Source organism: Mus caroli, unplaced genomic scaffold (assembly GCF_978045245.1).
Source record: "Mus caroli unplaced genomic scaffold, Mus_caroli_1 scaffold_22, whole genome shotgun sequence".
Taxonomy (NCBI): domain Eukaryota; kingdom Metazoa; phylum Chordata; class Mammalia; order Rodentia; family Muridae; genus Mus; species Mus caroli.
The window spans coordinates 7,453,167-7,477,020 of NW_028227277.1; the positions used below are offsets into that span (position 1 = coordinate 7,453,167).

A 23,854-nucleotide genomic window follows, 5' to 3' on the forward strand; every position below is an offset into this window, starting at 1 on the left:
CCTCTAGCTTCCTAGCCTCGTGGTCGAATCCACTGTCTCCTGTGTGAGATACCTTTTGACCCGGAGTTCTGCCATTAAACTACCTCATGTTTTTACATCAAGGTGTTTTGTTCTGTTCGTGATTCTTGGGTGCACGCCCAATCGGGAGTTGAGTGGGGGTTTCCCCACTGGGTTTCCCCACTAAGTTCTATCAAAAAGATCACAGAGAAGGATGGACTCTGACGAATCCTGAATCGACTAGGATTATAGAAAGGATAGGCTCTAATCAGTTATATTGAGGGCAGCAAGTACTTGAGATAATCAGATGGCAGGAGGCAAGCATAAGAACAGAAGCAACAGAAAGCAAGGTTACTTGGTATAAACAGAACCAAACTTTCCCATCATAGCAAGCCCTGAATATCCCATCACACCATAAAAGCAAGACATGGGTCTAAAATCACTTCTAATGATGAAACGCCTCAAAGATATGAGCACAGGGGGAAAAATTCCTAAAAGAGAACAGCAATGGCTTGTGCAATAAGATCGAGAATGGAAAAAACGGGACCTCATAATATTGCTAAGCTTCTGTAAGGCCAAAGACACTGTCAATAAAACAAAAAGGCAACCAACAGATAGGGAAAGAATCTCATCAATTCTAAATCCGTCAAGAGAGTAATATCCAATATATATAAAGAACTCAAGAAGATAGACTCTAAAAAATCAAATAAGCCTATTAAAAAATGGCGTACAGAGCTAAACAAAAAATTCTCAACTGAGGAATACCGAATGGCTGAGAAGCACCTGAAAAAATGTTCAACATCCTTAATCATCAGGGAAATGAAAATCAAAACAACCCTGAGATTCCACCTCACACCAGTCAAAATGGCTAAGATCAAAAATTCAGGTGACAGCAGATACTGGTTAGGATGTGGTGAAAGAGGAACACTCCTCCATTGTTGGTGGGATTGCAAGCTTGTACAAACACTCTGGAAATCAATTTGGTGGTTCCTCAGAAAATTGGACATAGCACTACCAGAAGTTCCAGCAACACCTCTCCTGGACATATACCCAGAAGATGCTCCAATGTGTATTAATGACTCATGTTCTATTTTGTTCATAACGGCCTTATTTATAATAGCCATTTTCTGAAAAGAACTTAGATGTCACTCAATAGAGGAATCGATACAGAAATTCTGGTACATTTGCACAATAGGGTACTACTCAGCAATTATAAACAATGAATTTATGACATTTTTAGGCAAAAGGGATGTATCTGGAGGATATCATTCTGAGTGTGGTAACCCAATAACAAAAGAACACATATGTATGCACTAACTGATAAGCAGATATTAGCCCAGAAACAGACTAACCAAGATACAATTTGCAAAACACATGAAACTTGAGATGAAGGAAGATCAAAGTGTCGATAGTTCGTTGCTTCTTAGAATGGAAAACAATATACCCAAGGAAGGAGTTACAAAGACAAATATTGGAGCTGAGAAAGACAAAAAGGACCATCCAGAGATTGCCCCACATGGGGATCCTTCCCATATACAACCACCAAACCCAGACACTATTGCATATGCTAGCAAGATTTTTCTTACAAGACCCTGATATAGCTCTCTTTTCTGAGGCTATGTCAGTGAAATATATAGAAGTGAATGCTCACAGTCACCTATTGGATGGAATACAGGGCCCCTAAATAAAAAGCTAGAGAAAATACCAAAGAGCTAAAGGGGTTACTAACCCTATTGGAGGAACAACAATATGAACTAACCAGTACACCCCAGAACTGTGCCTGTAGGTGCATATGTAGCAGAGGATGGCCTAAGCAGATCTCCTGAAAGAGTCATACCCACTACAACTTACTTTAAGATTATCCATGGCATATTTTAAAATGAAAATTTAGAAAGGTATAAAATAATATATACATGGCATCCCAAATAAAGTTATGACTATTTTCCTGCTTCCATCATATTCAGCTGATAAGTCCAACTGAGATTTTTGCTGTTTATACAAATCACTTGCTAAATTTGTAATAGCATAAAACTTAGCCATCTACTGTGTTTTTTTATCTTCAGGAAAAATATTATACTCAGTTGTATTAAGACAAATTCTCACTCTCGGTCATATAACCAACAAATGCTCTAACATGTTATAAGGACATACTCCAGAATGTGTATCACAGCCTTATTTATAATAGCCAGGAGCTGGAATGAACACAGATATCCCTCAACAGAGGAATGGATACAGAAAATGTGGTACGTTTTCACAATGGAGTACTACTTAAGTATTACAAGCAATGAACTGATTGAATGGAAGAAACTAGAAATTCTCATCCTGAGTGAGGTAACACAGTTACAAAAGAACACACATGGTATGCACTCACTGATAAATAGATATTAAACCAGAAGCTTGGAATAATCAAGTTACAATTCATGAACCACATGAAAATCAAGAAGACAGAAGTCCAAAGTGTGGCTACTGCAGTCCTTTTAGAAGGGGAAACAAAATATCCATGGGGAAGATACAAAGTGTAGAGCAGAGACTGAAGGAATGACCATCTAGAGACTGCCCGTTCTGAGGATCCATCTCATATAAAGTCACCAAACCCAGACACTATTGTGGATGCCAACAAGTGATTACTGACAGGAGCCTGATATAGCTGTCTAGTGAGAGGCTCTGCCAGTGTCTGACAAATACAGAGGTGGATGCCCACAGCCAAACAATGGAAAGAGCCCAAGGTCTGCAATGGAGGAGCTAGAGGAAGGGATCAAAGAGGTGAAGCAGCTCACAGTATCATTGGAGGAGCGAAATATGAACTAACCAGTAGCTCAGAGTTTCCAGGGTCTAAACCACCAGCCAAAGAGTTCACATGGAGGGACCCATGGCTCCAGCTGCATATGTAGTGGAGGATGGCCTTGTTGAAGTTCAATGGGAAAAGAGGCTCTTGATCCTGAAAAGGCTCTATGCTGAAAGGATGTTTTCAGAGGGGGAAACCAGAAAGGAGGATAACATTTGAAATGTAAAATTAAAAAATCTAATAAAAAAGGAAAAAAATGGAAAAATTAATGGGTTTCTCCTTGGCAATAAAGAGTTGATCTAATGTCTCCTCATCCAAGTTTCATTATAAAATGCTTTGTAGTCATAGTTGGGTGTTTTCCATGCCAATATTTTCATAACAAGATTCATATTCATTGGAGCATAATGTGACTGAATATTTGGTACTCTACACGTGAGCAGGCCCTATCTTAGCAGTATATTTCAAGAACAGCTCTTCTGTAATGAATGATTATTAACAAATTGACTTTGATCTAAATTCCTATGATAACCTCTCTGGTTCAGGGGATTTCTCTAAAGTCATACTCTAAAATCAATTGATAACTCTTGGTTTTATAAAGGTTACTTTAAAAATATAGATTTTTTTTACCAATATTTTAAGCAGATATATATTACATGAATCAAATTAGAAAAAGTCATTTAGAGAATAGATTGAACAGATTTTCTCACAATTGAACCACATGAAAGGATGAGAGCTCGGGTCCTTTTCTCTTCAGCAATCATTGAAAAGTATGTAGGACACAGTATTACTTGCATAAAATACACCGTGATGATTAAACATTTATATTTACCATAAAGTTCAGGTTTGTTCCCCAAAATCATGTTATGTAAATATGTTTGAATGATTCAATCCCATTGACATAAAAGGGATTTCCCTATCTGGTCTAGTATATTCAGGAAGAATAAACATATGTAAATGCATACAGTAATTAAGGTATCTAATAGACCTCATAAACAGTAGACATCTGGAATGGGACTTTGATCCCTAATGCACACACCTAATTAAAAGAAAAAAATCTGGGCTCATGACTGTGGAATCAGTAGTTACGTATGGCAAACGATCATCAAAAGACTGAACAATTCATCCAATTGAAAGACTTAAATGATCTTGAATTGGAAAAAGTACCTGTCTCTGATTCTGACAGTTGTTTTCCTCTATTAAAGACACGTCAGACACACAAACTGCTGATTCAGGATGCATAGGATGTCACTCTCAGGGGTTGGTTTTCAGAGGAGTTCAGAGAATGTAATGTCTCATAAGAATAATTTGCTCTGAGTTAGTACAGTCTGATAGCCACTGTAACTAGAAGAACAAACTGGGAATATAGTAAAATATTGAACAGATATAAACTGGGAAATATCATTTCCTCCCTGACTCTTTATGGTCTCCTTTTGGCAACACAAAATCCAATAAAATAAAATATAAAAATTCACACTATACTAGCTTTGGACTTGCCTGCTCCTGTCTCCCTGGATGGACAAACTAATGTACTAGAATCCTCACGATTCAGAAATTATGATAAGCAGGAAAGTTCCTTAAATTCACAGTGGCAACATTTTCTGTTATTCATTACTGGAAAGACAGACTCAAGTATGCCTACTCCAGGAATTTTCACATCAATGTTCCGTGACTCACTGTGCCAGTCCCAGGACCACATCTTCCTTGATGCTTTACAGTGAGATGTAAAGCCAGCTTCCTTAGGTCTCTCTCTTACTTCTCTAAACTCTCAATTCTCACTCTCAAATAGACTCCTCCACCATCTTGCAAACATAAATGTGCTTGAACTCTCTAGGGACCGTTTGAAATCCATAAGTGTAGTTGGTGTTGTTACAACACTGATGACATCACAAGGGATACCAAGACCTCTCCAGGATACAATAGAATGTTCAGACAAGGAATTGTTTATGTCACGGGAAACAGGCTTTGCCTTTCTGTTAAAGTTCTCCCTCTACTGAACAGAAGCTGAATTGCCTATCCTGGAGTCTCTCCTGGGACATAAATACTGATCACCTCCTTTTCAAAAGCCAGAGATCTCAGACAATGAGCTTTTTTTTTTTTTTTTTTACGTGTAAGAACAGTGGGAACATGGCGTGCTTTATTTCCAAAGGGGTTAACTAGAAAGAAGTTTGACAGGATCAAGAGAAGAGCAAGCCCATCAAGTTGGTAGCAGAACACTTGAGATGTCTACTTTCATCCTATGCCTTAATGGTACTTACTTATCATAAGTACCTCATGTGCATATCTCTGTGGAGGTCCTAAATGATGTGGGTATTCAGCCAAAGGGTTCCCCCATGTTTCTAATTATGGAAGAGCTCCTGTTAGGCATGTAGGTTGGTAGGGCTGGGAGGTACACCCTGCTTTCATAGGTTCAGACTGCAGATGTCCTTCAGGTGTAAATTTTTTATATAATATTGAAATTCTAATTTTGGTATTCAATATTAGTATAGTTATGTATATCGGACAATGAAGATCGGAACGGAAATTGGACACCTTGTTGTAAGCTAAGTTCTACGTATTAAGGGATTTTAGGGGATACCTTGGAAGAATCACCATCAGCCATCCTGCATGTACGTTGAGTGTTAGTGAAGTAATATGTCTTGCGAATTATGATGCATTGGGTTAAAAATCCTGTGTCTAAACAAGCTATAACATGTCAGATTTAGTTTCATTAGAATAAGTTGAATTTTGTACAAAAATCGTTTAAATTATATTAGACTAAGATGATATTTGTAATGAAGAAACTGAAATTATATTTGTTGGTGCATAGTTGTATAATGGGCATCCCATTGCCTTTCAAATATCTGTGGTTCATGAATAACATCTTTGCTATCACATATATTTTAATGAAAGAGGATGACCTTCAATCCATGTAGATTAATGAGTGCAGATACTCAAAAGTGCTTCAATGCTTTGTATAAATGATACTTCTGTGCCATATCAAACCTTGTGTCAAGTGATTGAAGAATCACAAATCAGTATCTGATTAATGGGGAAAAACAGGATAAGAATGGTTTAATAATAAATGATATCAGAATTTAATGAATATACAGCAGCAACACTTTTAAGACAATTCTCTGACATGAAAATAGGATAGAGGCCATCACCTGTTACACATAAAATATCATGGAATCAGATATCTGATTTCAACGAGAAATAAAGGGATAAGCAACTGGAAAGAAGCTATGAATATTATCTGTGAAATAGAAGAAAACTTTGTTTTATAAACTCAAATTGTACTGTAGTGGATAGCTTAAGATTGCAACCCAACAGAAAAACTTAAAGGAAAATAGAAACCAAATGTTGCCTTGATAATCAAGAAGGACATGATGATGTGTGCTCTGCCTTCTTGCCTCCAAATCAAGTACATAACATGAGTTTTAGGCAAAAAGAAAAGAAATTTTAAGAAATACTATTTTTGTTTCAAGCAACATGGAGGATGTCTCTGCAGAAAAGCACATGGAGCCTCACCTCTGAATCTGAGCAAACACAAATTCAAGATTATTAAAGACCTGAAAATTTGACCTGTAGTATTGGTTTAATGAGTATGGAATGGATCCCAGTCCATTGCTCATGTGCACCAAATGACTTCCAAAAGACTGCTACAGTCCATAAAGGCATTTCAATAGCAGTCACAGTGTAGTGAAGAGTCTGCCTCCATGCACATTCCCAGTTAATTTGACATGGTATTAGCACCAGGTATATAACAATTATAGAATATGACAACAGAACACTTAATTTACCCAGTCTATAGGTTTTGTACTGAAACAAATTTGCACTGAAATAGTTGTAATTCATCCAAAGTATGAAACAAATGTTTATTCATAGTAACAAAGATAGTAAAATAAATTCCATTGCAGGATTTTATTATAATCCAGTGACATACCAACCGTTCCAAAAATGAAGTTTAAGACACTTAATTCAGTATGGATATTTTGAACAAAAACATAAGGTAGTTAAAAAAATAACAAATCAAATCAATCCTTCATCTTTGTCACTCATTGAAATCTAACCAAATTATATAAATTAGCTTAGCAGCTAACATCTATGTTATTGATATGTAATCTAAATAGAAATATTTCAAAACAAATGCTAAGTAGAAATAAATGAAAAGTGTGAGGTATATGCCAGCATTAGCAATAAAATTCTACCTCTTAAATGACACCTAAATTCTTTCCCTTGAATAAAATATATGAAATTAGCCTCTAACTTCTTAATGAGGTGTGAACATACATCAATCAAAGAAATATTTCATCAAATGTCATTGACTGCCAGGGACTGATTATCAGGAAAATGTTCAGCATATCAGTGAATGTCTGCACAGGTACTGATATTTGACCAGATGGGTGTTGAATCTTTAAAATACAGGTACTTTTGGATTTAGCATATTGACATGTTCTCCAGATGGCAGGAATCATGGGAAGTTTGAGGAGTTTTTGGAAACATGAGTGGCATACAATAGTATATGAACAACAGAGATCATGGTCAACTCCAGGCTCAATGTTGCATGTGAGACTGCCCTTCCCTAAACTAGACAATGTGTTACATAATGTTCCATGATTAAACTCAACATCTGAATGATATGGAACTTTTATGACCTTCTCAACTTCTGTCACAGTATTGAACTTCTGATGAAATCCATTGTGTTTGTGCATAATGGCTGTTGACACATGGTCAGGTATGAACTATACAGGAGAAGATTGTCCTTGGGATTTACTCTATGCACATGAATGCAGTCATGGCCCCTGAGGGTAGAAAACATGATCTCAAAACATGTTTTCAAAAATATGTTGATGAAAAGTTTTCAGACCTCAGATGTAGAACCTGAGGCCAGAATTTTCCCTATGTCTGTAGGGAGCCTGACATAGGAGGAATGGAAAGGAACTGTGAATATAAAAAGTGGATCTCCAAATAGCAGTAGCCTTAATACAGACACATAGGTGTAACTGTGTGTGTGATGTCTTTCTACATCAGAAACGGATTTCACAACAGCTCCATCTTAGATCCTAGCAGACATGAAGAAGCTCTGTGCTTTCTCTATTTCATTTTTGTTTCTGAAGTTTTCTCTCATCTTGTGCTGGTTGACTGAACCAAGATGCTTTTGGAGGATAAAGAATAGTGAAGATAATGATGGAGATTTGCAAAGGGAATGTCATTTTTACATTTGGTTACATGATGAACCTATTGAAGATAATTTTTATAATTCAGATTTAAGTTTTCGGTAAGTCATTAACTTTATTTCCTTTGTCAATGTCACTAATTTGACATATTTAGCTGTATATACAAACTGTGGGTTCTGTTCTCTTCCTCACCATGTAACTTTAAGAACCCCTGAAAACGAATTATTATTTCAATCACTATTTTAATACTTCGAAATGTGTCACAGTTTAGTAGAGTTTTAGTGCAATTTTATACTCCAGTTTACAATACTGGACAATGTGAAAATCTGGATTCTCTCTCTTGAGTGTTTTTGGATAATATATGTTGAAAGATATCTCTTCATCTGCCTTGAATTCACAATCCCCTCCTTTGTCAAGAACTCAATATGAAGAGACTGCATCACTGCCTATATTCAATTGTCTGCCAATGCCTCATTATGATCATGCTTCTAAATGCCTTCAAAGAAGTGTTACCTAATTCTGATTTCTGACAAATGAACATGCATCATTTCATTGAAATATTTGTGAATATTTTCATCTATTATACCTGGTTAAATATATAACATTACTTATAAACTTGTGAATATACATATACTTTGCTTTAAAAATAGTCTTTAAAGGAGTCTCATCCTGCAGTTCTGAATTTGATACTGAATAAGGAAAAAGAATGCTAATCTCATATTCTGTTACCAGAAAAATCTTTTTATCCAATTACACAAATGCACAGGCACAGATTAGGCTTATTATCACTATCAGATACAAGGTCAATATTTCTGTTAACTACTCAATAAACTTAACATTTTTTAGTAAGTAAAATTTATTCACAATTCCTTTCCATTCATCCTATGTCATGTGCCCTGGATACATAGGGAAAATTCTGGCCTTAATCTCTACATCTGAGGTCTGAAAAGATAAATCTAGGAGAATCATTGTATTCCTGCGGAAAAGAATCTGTTCTCCATGTGGCTATTAGGTCTGAGAAACAAAGTGTGAGATATTATCATTTGTGGCTGCAGATCATGCGGGAAAAGAGTGTTGAAATCATTTACCTTTTAGCTAATCAATGTGCCTGCTACTTCTTTCTTTTATAAACCAAGATTTCTTGTGCTTTTATGTTTTTGGCTCTCATCCCATCCCCTATTCAATTTTCATGTCTTTGGGAATAAAGAAATACTTTTTTCAATTGGTAGCCACAGTGCACTGTACTCTCTGTTTGTGATGGTTGCTTCACATTATTATCCTTCAGTGTTAGGTGAGTAGGAATTATATTTCTGATGTATTCTGCATTTTTTCCACACATATTGGCAAAAATTTTGGAAATTCTCATTGATGACAATTGTTTAAGTCAAAATAAGTTTTAAAATTACAAATATATGAACTTTTCTGGATTAGAAAGAAAAACTTAGCGCTGAACTCTTATTTGAAAAATACAAATTTTAGCAAAAGACCATGTTTGGTGTCTTTACACCTGATAAGAGGCAATAGAGAATAACAGATGAACTGCCAACTGTGCTGGGGCAGAGAAGCTCTCTGTGCTCAGACATCACTTAAAGGATCTCAAAGTATTAGGAAGATTGAGGTATTAAAAGAAATGTGATAAAACTTTTACAAGATAGAAATAGTAAGAACACACTAAAAGGCAACATGAACTTGATGTGTACAAGACCCTTCTGGTCATATGGTATATTGTATCATTGTGTATATCTTGAAATGGATAAATAAAATTAAATAAAATGGATATTAAAATGAGTAGCCTGATTGGTGATATTAACATTTGAATATATTAAAAGCATGATCTAAAAACATACAAAACAATTATAAAACATGTTCTAACATATTATTCATAATTTTCTTCCTGTGAATAAAATTAGCAATTTCATAATGCTTAAGTTCATAGAGTTTTTGTTATTTGGAAATATGTAAAATATTCTTACTGATAAAATATTTTCTCTACTTGAAACACTGATGATCTTCTTAAAGTAAGCTGATTGTTTGTCAAGAAACACAACTATATAGTGGGTTTTGAATACTCTCATACTGTCAGGTGGTATCTAATAAGGGCTTTTGAATATATTTCTTAATGATTCACTATATAAAATTTTATGCTCCTTTATTATGCTTAATTCCCAAAGAGTATTTTGTATGTTTTGTAATAACTTAGTAGTGAACATTAGACATAGTATCCTCAGTTATGGATATTATTAAATATTCATAAATGATATTTTAGTATCCTCAGTTATGGATATTATTAAATATTCAAAATGATAAAAGGATAAGAATAAAAAAGTTGAAAAAAACAGATATATTAGTTGATACCCAAAGTTTTCAATAATATTAAGATGATTGATGTATAAATTGCAGTTAAATAAAAATTATAAGGACAATCTGTTAGGTATTTCATATGTAGTGGAAGTCATGCTCTTTTATATATCTGTGGAATTACATCTCCAAGGTTATTTTATAGCAGTCTCACACAATAGGACTGTAATTTAGTTCAAGGATGGCATTCAGAGATAAAACAATGTTTATTTATTTTCATGAATACAAAATGTATCATATCACAGTGCCCAATGTGTATGAATTCTTAAATTGTATTCGGCTCTAAAGATCCCTAATATATCAGGCTTATTTCAAGACATTTAGACAGAAATTTAGTATATCTCATATTACAAACTTTACTGCAGTTGAAATTTTATGTTTTATATTTCAAACATCTCCCTTAATCATCACTATGCCCTCTTGTAGAATTGCAGCAAGTGAATATGAGCTTCTTCTGGTAATGTTTTTTGCTACTGATGAGATCAACAAGAATCCTAATCTTTTACCCAACATGACTTTGATGTTCTCCATCATTGGTGGAAACTGTCATGATTTATTGAGAAGTCTGGATCAAGAATATAAACAAATAGATGGACATATGAATTTTGTTAATTATTTCTGTTATGTAGATGATTCATGTATGATAGGTCTGACAGGACCATCATGGAAAACATCCTTAAAACTGGCAATGCATTCTTCGATGCCACTGGTAAGAATTTGTGACACTGAATGGGTTAAGAACATTAAATTACATTTACAGGTGCCTTCAAGAAAACTTGGACAGAATGCATTTATGAGTTGACTGCTACACAAACACACACACATACACACACACATATATATATATACATATATAAATATTTATATAAATACATATATAAATGTGTGTGTGTGTGTGTGTGTGTATGAATTAAATAATCAGTTCATAGATTTACTGTACAGACAGGTAAAACTGTGTACTTGGAATTTCAGACTTGTCAGGAATATTCTAGAATCTAATAGGAATGATACATGACATGTATAGTACAATCTTACTCTTTTTATCAGGATTTCAGGAAGGTGAGTATCATTACTTGTATATGAGTACAAACATCCTATTAATCATATTCCTCATTGGAAGTTTCATCCTCTCTTCTACATCCTTTAGGTTTTCTTTGGACCATTTAATCCTAACCTACGCGACCATGACCGGTTACCTCATGTCCATCAGGTAGCCACCAAGGACACAGTTTTATCACGTGGCATGGTCTCCTTGATGTTTCATTTTAGATGGACTTGGATAGGACTGGTCATCTCAGATGATGATCAGGGTATTCAGTTTCTCTCAGATATAAGAGACGAAAGCCAAAGTCATGGGATCTGTTTAGCTTTTGTTAATGTGATCCCTGAAAACATGCAGATATACATGACAAGGGCTACAATATATGATAAACAAATTATGACATCTTCAGCAAAGGTTGTTATCATTTATGGTGAAATGAACTCTACTCTAGAAGTCAGCTTTAGAAGATGGGAAGAGTTAGGTGCTCAGAGAATCTGGATCACAACCTCACAATGGGATGTCATCACACATAAAAAAGAATTCACCCTTAATCTCTTCCATGGTTCTATTACTTTTGCACACCACAGAGTTGAGATTCCTAAATTTAGGAATTTTATGCAAACAAAGAAAACTGCCAAATACCCTGTAGATATTAATCATACTATATTGGAGTGGAATTATTTTAATTGTTCATTCTCTAAGAACAGCAGTAAAATGGATCATATTACCTTCAACAACACATTGGAATGGACAGCACTGCACAGCTATGATATGGCCATGAGTGATGAAGGTTACAATCTGTATAATGCTGTTTATGCTGTGGCCCACACCTACCATGAATGTATTCTTCAACAAGTAGAGTCTCAGAAAAAGGCAAAACCCAAAAGACATTTCACTGCTTGTCAGCAGGTAAAGTGTCTTACATTGCATTATGCTTAGATATATCAATGTGATCTTTTAAATGGACCCAGAGGAACAACTGTACATTTGTCAGAGATTATTCTTTAAATTCTCTAATAAACCTTTTGCATGGATGAATATCATGCACAAAGATCATATTTAATAGGAAACAATACATTTTTATGAATATCAGTGAGTTTTGTGACAAGGTGTCTCACATTTCACTAAATGAGTTCAAAATTTAGAATAGGAGCCAAGAGTTTTATCATAAAAGCCTAAGTGATGACTAGACTGGAATGTTTGGCTAAAGAATAGTTTCTCAGAAATTGATCCATGTGCTGTGCTTATTATTTAGCCATTTACATTAACAATTTACAATAACATAAATGACTAAGACTGTACGTTTTATTAAGTTTACGTTTAATATATGAATATACTATATGTACATGAAAATGATTTGTTTATTTTCACAATTGCCAGGTATTCAGACTTCCCCTTCAGTCTCTCATATACTGTTTCATTTTTTAAAAAAGTATTTTTGACAAGAATCTTCACACAGACACTCACATAAACAGACAGACACACACACACTCACACTCATGCACTGTTTTACTTATTTACTAGTAATCATTTTTTCTAGCACAATTTATCATCTATCATTTATATGAAGTATATAAATTTTCATTTATCAATGAGTTATACTGTTTTTTTCTACACACGTTTATTTCAATACATCTGTTTTTTCTGAAAGTCATTAAGAAATTAGGGAATTCTCAATTTTGCGTTACCTTTATTGTTATGCTTTATTGATATTGGAAGCATGAATCTCTTCTAGATGTCTTTCTTGATGAAAACCAGGGTATTTACGAACCCTGTTGGAGAACTGGTGAACATGAAGCATAGGGAAAATCAGTGTACAGAGTATGACATTTTCATCATTTGGAATTTTCCACAAGGCCTTGGATTAAAAGTGAAAATAGGAAGCTATATACCTTGTTTTCCAAAGAGTCAACAACTTCATATATCTGATGATTTGGAATGGGCCATGGGAGGAACATCAGTGGGTATACCATAATTTTTTTCAGGATATTTGAATTTTAAAATATGTGACTTCGTGTTTAAGACCAATTGCTACTTTTGCAAAACACCATCCAAAGTTACAATAATCAAACTTTGATAATTGTCAACTTCAAGTATATCTGGCAATGGATGGATCAATGGCCTCTGAATTCCATGTTCAATAGTACCCAAATTGCCTATTACCAACAATACAGGAATATATATAATGGGTTTATAGTATAATGTATATGTATATATGATTAATTAAAAAGTTTTAACTATATATTAACATGGGATTTTTTAATTCTGTAGAAATATATTTATAACCTAATTAAGTATATCATGGATTCATTAACAAAAACGTTTCTCCATATTGAAGGTTTTCTCTTTTTAATTTATATATTTTGTATTGTTTTTTATTTATTTACATTTAAAATGTTATCTTCCTTCATGATTTCCCCTCCTCCGTGGAGGATTGCCTTATCTGGCATCAGTGGGAGGGAAATCCCTTTGTCCTGTGAAGTCTTGATGCCCCATCACAGGGGAATACTAGAGAGATGAGGCAGGAGTGGGTGGGTAGGGAGCTCCCTCATAGATGCAGGTGAAAGAGAGAAAGGGGTAGTCTCTTCAAGGTTTTCTTTTACACTTAGGAGTACTTCATTAATATTATGGGAGTCTTATATAAAATGTTTTGATCATAGTCATCAAACTACTCTCTCTTGATTTACCCTACATTCTCCCTCCATATATCACAGTATTCTTTTTTTGTAATTTATAAATCATGAGAGAAAAACTTGTGCCACCTAAACATTCTTTTTAGCTTGATCAGTTTAGGAAGGAAACTTTTTGAATTGCTATAACCTGAATGATACATAAATAATATTACATGATGTAGTAATTTTTGTGTGACACTCAGTGTTTTGCAGGGTAATATGAATAAAATGTGCCTGATATTGTAAAGTGATACAAGTTTTCAGAGGAATATGTATAGCCATTTCTGTTAGTGCTCCATATATCAATCTATGGGTCATTATTCATATGATAAATACATGAAATACACACACTCATATGCATATTATATAACATTTATGCACTGCCTCTGGTTCCCTCCTCCATGTGTAGTGTGATGTGTACTGCTGCATTCAGGAAAATTTATCAGAAAGAAACATCAGACTGCTGCTTTGATTGTGTTCAGTGCCCAGAAAATGAGGTTTCCAATGAAACAGGTACATGCTAGCATGCAGAAGAAAATTTGCTGAATTTGAATACCTTCTCTATCCAAACTAGAAATATGAAATGGCATAGATGCAAACTAAAGACCTAACATCTCCATGACTGAAAACATAATCAGTTAAATAGTGCCAACTTCTTTTGGACCCAGCAAAAAACTCCCAATATCTTCTTGAAAAAAGGCCTTTCTCTCATAATATGATGGTTACTGCTTTTATATTATACAGAAAGTGTTTAAGAGGACATACCTATATAACAATGTTTTAAAGAAACATTTTAGATGTAATAATCTATGCATATGTTTATTTTTCTTTGATTTGCTGTACATAGAAAGTTGAACACCTGATCAGTCCATAATCTTTCCCTCTATTACCCAGCTTACACTGTGAAAAAGACCAGATGCTCAGGGTAACGGTTGTTGTTTAATGAAATATATTTTAAGACGTTAGATGGACAAAAGATTAAGTATTTCTTCTTAAAGAATTAGAACAAGAGTGAAGATTTCAAAATGCACCAAGAGATGGCTTAGATCTTAGATAAGGAAAGAGGGATAAATGTGAACATCCATAAGCTTCCTGCCATGTAGCATGGAATGTGTATTTGGCAAGATAGAGATTGGAAAACAATGAAAGGGACATGCATAGGTCTATGAGGCCTACAGTTTCAAGAATGAAAAAATTCCTTTATGTAAACAGTATGTGAATGAGAAATTGTATCTTCTGGTTCCTATGTGGAGATACAGACAGAGGCACAAACCACAGAGCAAACCAAGTACATGATGCATTTCATCAACTGACACCATTACCGATGTCTGCACACTACACTTGTCTGTGAATAGTGAATTTATTTTTACAGGAATTAAATAATCTGAGATTATGCATATAATTATTCATCATTTTTTGTTGTTCAAAAAGAATTTTTTTCTGTTCAAATTTCCATGATGGTGGTTTTTTTTTTTTTTTTCAAACACAATGCGTAGTTCAATATCGACCAATTTTAAGTTAGCAGTTCTACAGCAAAAAGGAAGGGAATAGATGCTCAACACCAAATTATTTATTGATATTTCCTATGAATAACACAAATATAAAATTATTACCTATGCAATTATGATAACTTATAAGGGGTTATTTTCATTTACCAGCAGATATGGAACAGTGTGTGAAGTGTCCAGATGATAAGTATGCCAATATAGAGCAAACCTACTGCCTCTCAAGAGCTGTATCATTTCTGGCTTATGACGAGCCACTGGGGATGGCTCTAGGCTGCATGGCACTGTCCTTCTCGGCCATCACAATTCTATTCCTTGTCACATTTGTGAAGTACAATGATACTCCCATTGTGAAGGCCAATAACCGCATTCTCAGCTACATCCTGCTCATCTCTCTAGTCTTCTGCTTTCTCTGCTCCCTGCTCTTCATTGGACATCCCGACCAGGTCACCTGCATCTTGCAGCAGACCACATTTGGAGTATTTTTCACTGTGGCTGTTTCTGCAGTGTTGGCCAAAACAATAACTGTGGTCATGGCTTTCAAACTCACTACTCCAGGAAGAAGAATGAGAGGGATGTTGGTATCAGGGGCACCTAAGTTGGTCATTCCCATTTGTACCCTAATCTAACTTGTTCTCTGTGGAATCTGGTTGGTAACATCTCCTCCCTTTATTGACAGAGATATACAATCTGAACATGGGAAGATTGTCATTCTTTGCAATAAAGGCTCTGTCATTACCTTCCACGTTGTCCTGGGATATTTGGGCTCCTTAGCTCTCGGGAGCTTCACTTTGGCTTTCTTGGCTAGGAACCTTCCTGACACATTCAATGAAGCCAAGTTCCTGACTTTCAGCATGCTGGTGTTCTGCAGTGTCTGGATCACCTTCCTCCCTGTCTACCACAGCACCAGGGGCAGGGTCATGGTGGTTGTGGAGGTTTTCTCCATCTTGGCTTCTAGTGCAGGGTTGCTAATGTGTATCTTTGTCCCAAAGTGTTATGTTATTTTAATTAGACCAGATTCAAATTTTATACTGAACCGCAAAGGTAAATTGCTTTATTGAAACTTTCATGGTATGAAAATGTTAGATGATATTCAACTTATCTTACTCTTCATCTCAACAAAAGTAGTATTTCATCATATAAAAAAAAATGTTAGTAATATACCGATGTGTACTTACAAACAGGACTGTAAACATGAATATGCTGAGAACTGGGAATCTCAATTGAGAAATGGGTACCATCATTCTGACCTGTGGTTGTGTGTTTAAGCCATGTACTTAATTAATGATTAATATGAAGTTACCTTACTGTCTGTGAACAGTGCCACATCTAGCCACACTGTCCTTGAGTTACAAGAAAGGGCACTGCATACAACATGTACTTGAAGCCGGTATTCAATATTTTTCCACTTGCTTTCATGGAGTTCTTGCATCCAAATTCATTCCTTGACTTCATTCAATGTACTATGACAAAGTTAGATAAATAAATAAACCATTTTCTCACATATTTACTTTGGTCATGGTGCAAGTCGACAGGAAGTGCCTCTATTTTGAACAGGAAGTGAGTCCCAGGTGTTCATAGGAGATGTAGTTAGTGTGTGTGTGTCCTAGACCCGCTCTCTATTGTCACCTGGTGGCTATATAGTGTGACTGCAAGCCAACAGGAAGTGCCTCCATGTTGGACAGGAAGTCCGGCCCAGGTACTCATGGGAGATGTAGTGTGTATAGGGCCTAGAGCTGATCTTTATCGCCACCCGGTGGTGAAAAATGCCACTACTCCCCTGGTTCTTTGGCTCAAGGGGACGAATCTGGGCCCTGAGCAAAGGTCAGAGTTTTGGGAAATCGGTGTAGCCAGGCCGCCTGAGTTCCCGGGCGGGCGGCAGCTCAGATCCGTGCCCCCTGCTCCCATTATACCTGTAGAAAGGCAGAAACAGAGGCTCTCTCTCTCTCTCTCTCTCTCTCTCTCTCTCTCTCTCTCACTCTCTCTCTCTCTCTCTCTCTCTCTCTCTCTCTCTCTCTCTCTCTCTCTCTCTCTCTCTGTTCGTCCTCTCTAAGTCTCTCTCTCCTCCTCAATTCCACCTGGGGCTGCCTGGCATTGGTCTGCCAGCGAGACAGAATTTATAGAACCTGGCTTCTATAAATTCCGCAGCCCCCCTGGTTCCGGTTCTCCCTTCTCCTTCCTTTTCCCTTGTCACTGGGGACCAAACCAGAGTCCGCGTCAGACGGAGAGGCACCAGTCTGTCTGTCCCGGTTCTCCATTCTTCCCTTCTCCCTTCTTCCAGAACCAGGCTGCCTGGCCTTTACCATTGCTCATGCAGCTCATGTCTCTGTGTCTGTCTGTCCCCCTGGTTCCCGTCTCCCTTCTCATCGGGGAACAAGCCCGAGTCCATGTCAGACCAAGAGGCACCATCCCTGCTTCCTTGTGTCTCGCTGTCCCTGGATCTCTCTGTTGGTCTCCAAGCTCCCTTCTTTCCCTCTGAGGCGGCCTGCCTGGCCTTGGCCTTGGCCATGGCCCTCACAGCTCAGTCTTTCTCTGTGTCCCCCCTGTCTCCCTCCCTTCTCTGTCTCATGGTGACGAATCAGGTACCCGAGTCCCAGCCCAGCTAACAGGCGAGCAGTGTGGCTTCTTCAGTGGCATCCCTGGGTGGGTGGCGGCTCAGATCCTTGTCCCCTGCTCCTGTTGTACCTGTAGAACTGTAGGAACAGAGCCTCTCTCTGTCTCTCTGTCTCTCTGTCTCTCTCTGTCTCTCTGTCTCTGTCTCACTGTCATCTTTTCCAGGGCCCAGACTGAGAGACATCTGCCTGGCCCATGCTTCCTCCCTGCCTCCCCCAGCTGTCTCTGTCTCTATCAACAAGATAGATAAGCCCTTAGCCAAACTCACTAGAGGGCACAGGGAGAGCATCCTAATTAACAAAGTCACAAATGAAAAGGGAGACATAAAAACAGATCCTGAAGACATCCAAAATACCATCAGATCCTTCTACAAAAGGCTACACTCAACAAAACTGGGAAACCTGGATGAAATGGACAAATTTGAAGACAGATCCCAGGTATCAAAGATAAATCAAGATCAGTTTAATGATCTAAACAGTCCCATATCCCCAAAAGAAATAGAAACAGTCATTAATAGTCTCCCAACCAAAAAAAAGCCCAGGACCAGATGGGTTTAGTGCAGAGTTCTATCAGACCTTCAAGAAGATCTAATTCCAGTTCTCCACAAACTATTCCACAAAATAGAAACAGAAGGTACTCCACCCAACTCATTCCATGAAGCCACAATTATTCTGATACGTAAACTACAGAAAGATACAACAAAGATAGAGAACTTCAGAACAATTTTCCTTTTGAATATTGATGCAAAAATACTCAACAAAATTCTCCTTAACCGAATCCAAGAACACATCAAAACAATCATCTATCCTGACCAAGTAAGTTTCATCCCAGGGATGCAGGGATGGTTCTGTATTATGGAAATCCATCAACTTCGTTCACTATATAAACAAACTCAAAGACAAAAACCACATGATCATCTCATTTTATGCTGAGAAATCATTCGACAAAATCCAACACACATTCATAATAAAAGTCTTGGAAAGATCAGAAATTTGAGGCCCATGCATAAACATGATAGAACAACCTACAGCAAACCAGTAGCCAACATAAAAATTATGGTGAGGAGCTGGAAGCAATCCCACAAAAGTCATGGACTAGACAAGGCTGTCCACTTTCTCCATATCTATTCATCATAGTATTTGAATTCCTAACCAGAGCAGTTTGACAACAAAAGGAGATCAAGGGGATACAAATTGGAAAGGAAGATGTCAAAATATCACATTTTGCAGATGATATGATAGTATATATAAGTGACTCTAAAAATTCCACCAAAGAGAATCTAAACCTGATAAACAGCTTCAGTGAAGTAGCTGGATATAAAATTAACTCGAACATGTCAATGGCCTTTCTCTACACAAAGGACAAGGAGTCTGAGAAATAAATTAGGGAAACAACACCATTCACAATAGTCACAAATAATATAAAATACCTTGGTGTGACTTTAACTAAGGAAGTGAAAGATCTGTATGATAAGAACTTCAAATCTCTGAAGAAAGAAATTAAAGAAGATCTCAGAAGATGAAAACATCTCCCATGCTCATGGATTGGCAGGATCAATATAGTAAAAATGGCTATCTTACCAAAAGCAATCTACAGATCCAATGCAATCCCCATCAAAATTCCAACTCAATTCTTCAACGAATTAGAAAGGGCAATCTGTAAATTCATCTGGAATAACAAAAAAACCTAGGAAGGCAAAAACTTTTCCCAAGGCTAAAAAGAACCTCTGGGGGAATCACCATGCCCAATAAAAAGCTGTACTACAGAGCAATTGTGATAAAAACTGCATGGTACTGGTATAGCGACATACAAGTAGAACAATGGAATAGAATTGAAGACCCAGAAATGAACCCACACACCTATGGTCTTTTGATCTTTAAAAAGGGAGCTAACACCATTCAGTGGAAAAAAGACAGCATTTTCAACAAATGCTGCTGGCACAACTGGCGGTTATCATGTAGAAGAATGCAAATTGTTCCATTCTTATCTCCTTGTACTAAAGTCAAATCTAAGTGGATCAAGGAACTCCACATAAAAATAGAGACACTGAAACTTATAGAGGAGAAAGTGGGGAAAAGCCTCGAAGATATGGACACAGTTGAATAATTCCTGAATAGAACAGTAATGGCTTGTGCTGTAAGATCAAGAATTGACAAATGGAACCTCATAAAAATGCAAAGCTTCTGTAAGGCAAAAGACATCGTCAATAAGACAAATAGCCACCAACAGATAGGGAAAGGATCGCTACCTATCCTAAATCAGATAGGGGACTAATATCCAATTTATATAAAGAACTCAAGGAGGTGGACTCCAGAAAATCAAGTAACCCCATTAAAAAATGGGGCTCAGAATTGAACAAATAATTCTCACCTGAGGAATACCGAATGGCAGAGAAGCACCTGAAAAAATGTTCAACATCCTTAATCATCAGGGAAATGCAAATCAAAACAACCCTGAGATTCCACCTCACACCAGTCAGAATGGATAAGATCAAAAATTCAGGTGACAGCAGATGCTGGCGAGGATGTGGGGAAAGAGAAACACTCCTTCATTGTTGGTGGGATTTCAAGCTGGTACAACCACTTTGGAAATCAGTCTGGTGATATCTCAGAAAATTGGAAAGAGTACAACCGGTGGATCCCACAATACCGCTCCTGGGCATATATCCAGAGGATGTTCCAACTGGTAAGAAGGACACATGCTCCACTATGTTCATAGCAGCATTATTTATAATAGACAGAAGCTGGAAAAAACCCAGATGTCTCTCAACAGAGGAATGGATACAGAAAATGTGGTATATTTACACAATGGAGTACTACTCAGCTATTAAAAAGAGGGAATTTATGAAATTCCTAGGCAAATGCATGGACCTAGAGGGCATCATCCTGAGTGAGGTAACCCAATCACAAAAGAACTCAAGTGATATGTACTCCCTGATAAGTGGATATTAGCCCAGAAACTTACTATACCCGAGATATAAGATACAATCTGCAAAACACATGAAACTCAAGAAGAATGAAGACCAAAATGTGGACACTTTGCCTCTTCTTAGAATTGGGAAAAAACACCCATGGAAGGAGTTACAAAGTTTGGAGGTGAGATGAAAGGATGACTACCATACATTTTGATCCATCCACTAATCAGTCTCCAAACGTTCACACCATTGCATAAACTAACAAGATTTTGCTGAAAGGACCCTGATATATCTGTCTCTTGTGAGGCTATGCTGGTGGGGCCTAGGAAACAAAAAAGTAGATGCTCACAGTCAGCTATTGGATGGATCACAACGACCAATGGAAGAACTAGAGAAAATACCCAAGGAGCTGAAGGGGTCTGCAACCCTTTAGGTGGAACAACAATATGAACTAACCAATACCCCCCAGAGCTCGTGTCTCTTGCTGCATATGTATCATAAGATGGCCTAGTTGGCCAACATTTGAAAGAGAGGCCCTTTGGTCTTGCAAACTTTATATGCCTCAGTACAGGGGAACACCAGGGCCAAGAAGAGGGAGTGGGTGAGTGGGGCAGTGGGTGGGGGAGCTGGTGGGGGACATTTGGGATAGCATTGGAAATGTAAATGAAGAAAATACCTAATTAAAAAACTCAGCACTTGGGTGATAGATGCAGGTGGATTTCTGTGATTTTCAGGTCAGCCAGGTCTGTAAAGCTGGTTCGAGTACAGGCAGGGCTCCACATGAAACCTTATCTCGAAGCCCATGACCCACAGGAATGTGCATCCTTTACTAGCCAGCATCAAAGAGCAGGCTCATGCCACAGAGTTTCTTGGCACCTAAGCTCAGGGGAACAACATTTTTAGAGGCAAAAATCACAAAGACCAACTCACATCAAAGTTTGATGAGGGCCAGAGTAACTTGAAAAATTCATTTCTGTCAGAACATAGTAATTCCCACAGACAACCTGACAGTTATTTTTAGTTTATACTTTCTTCAATTATTTTGGTTTATAATATTTATTTTGGTTAATATATCTAGTTTATGATCAAGGCCATGGGAATCTCAAGTGTTTTGGCAAGGGAGACATGACTATTGGGGAGTAGACGGGTAAGGACTGTCTAAGCAAATTATAAAATAGAATTAAGACAAGAAGATGTCAAATTAGTCATGTGAGTTCCAGGACAGTCAGGGTTGCATAAACTCTGACTCTCTTTGTATCTGTCTCTCTTTCTCTCTGGGTACCTCCCTCTCTATATATATATGTGTGTGTGTCTGTGTGTGTGTGTGTGTGTGTGAGTGTGTGTGTGTGTGTATGTGTCTCTGTGTCTCTGTTTCTGTCTTTCTCTTCTTCCAAAAAAAAAAAAAATACACTTGCTGCTCTTGTAGAAAACCTAGGTTAGAGGTGTCTGTAGACCGAAGAACCCTCTCCTGGCCTTGCTGAGCACTAGGTATACACACAGCACACTTAAAAACATTTGGAGTGCCAGGCAGTGGTGGCACATACCTTTAATCCCAGCACTCGGGAGGCAGAGGAAGGCAGATCTCTGATTTTGAGGCCACTCTGGTCTACACAGTGAGTTCCGAGACACCAGGGCTACACAGAAATGTGTAGTGGGTGGATGTATGGTGGAGCACCAGCATGGAGGCAGATTAAGGGGTGGAATGGGAGTGTTCAAAGGGGAAATCTAGAAGGCAGATAACATTTCAAATGAAAATAAACCAGGAAAAACAAAAAAATTAGAACAGACCATTTTACATTCAGTGATAGGGTTACTGTTACTTATCAAAAATTCAAAAATTCTCAAGAGTTCAGTGTCCCTACAGTCAGATGAGGATGCAAATGGGTGCATGCTATTTCTAATTTTGGAGTTTTCAAAGATTAATATTATAATATTACAATATTGATCTCTCACACTTATATTCCCTCTGCACATATATAAAACAAATAACTCCCTAATTTACAAGCACTTTTGTTACATTTACATGCACACAGAAACACACACACACCTCTTGGGTGTAACTACACATTGGAAGTATTCCTTTCTTACTCTGATTCAGAATGACAGTTTACATGAGCTCAGATACCTTATTTTGGAATCTGAGTGAATGTGTGACTTTGGTATTAGTTGACTGCTAAGAGAAAACACAAACTGTGTGAGAGAGTGAATGAATGTTGTAGATGACATCCCAATATCATCCCCTTTGCAGGAGAGAAGATAAGAGACTATTTTTTCATACTAAGTATTAGAGGAGTAGACATTAAGAGAGAAAGAAATATTTTATTCATCACATAGAATATTGTAGAGCACTGACAATAAATTCAGTTAATTATATAGTGTATTGATCTTGCAGAAGACCTGCTTGCAGGAGGCAACAAGTGGGGAATGGCATGAGGAATTGTGGAAGAGGGAACTGGGAAGTTGTACAATGACTGGAATGTGAATTAAAAAAAATTTTTTTAAAAAGACAGGGAATAGAATGATGGCTCACCTGATTAATAGTTCTTGCTTTCGAAGAAGACATTAGATTAGTTATAAAAACCCTTATTGGGAATCACTACTCTCTGTAACTACCATTCCAGTGTATCTTCTGCATTTTTTGTGGGTTCCATAGGCAGTGCAATCATGTGGTGCACTGACAAGCATGTAGGCAAAAACACATACAAAATTTTACACATGAAATATATTTTTAGAAAAGAATTGATATCCTAGCTTCAAAATAATAAGGCAGAAAGAATAAATTATACCACACTCTACCTTTATGTTTGTCAAC

At 37.0% G+C, this 23,854-nt stretch overlaps 1 protein-coding gene across 1 annotated transcript; it reads left to right on the forward strand.

The window, feature by feature from the left end:
• The first annotated feature begins 7,833 nt into the window (after nt 1–7,833).
• Nucleotides 7,834–17,010, forward strand: LOC147000040 (vomeronasal type-2 receptor 116-like). Its single transcript, XM_085834311.1, is given in 5 exon segments — nt 7,834–8,039; nt 10,723–11,005; nt 11,444–12,246; nt 14,399–14,523; nt 15,672–17,010. Coding segments are annotated over 5 exon segments (2,322 nt in total). The 3' UTR covers nt 16,577–17,010.
• Nucleotides 17,011–23,854: the final 6,844 nt, after the last annotated feature.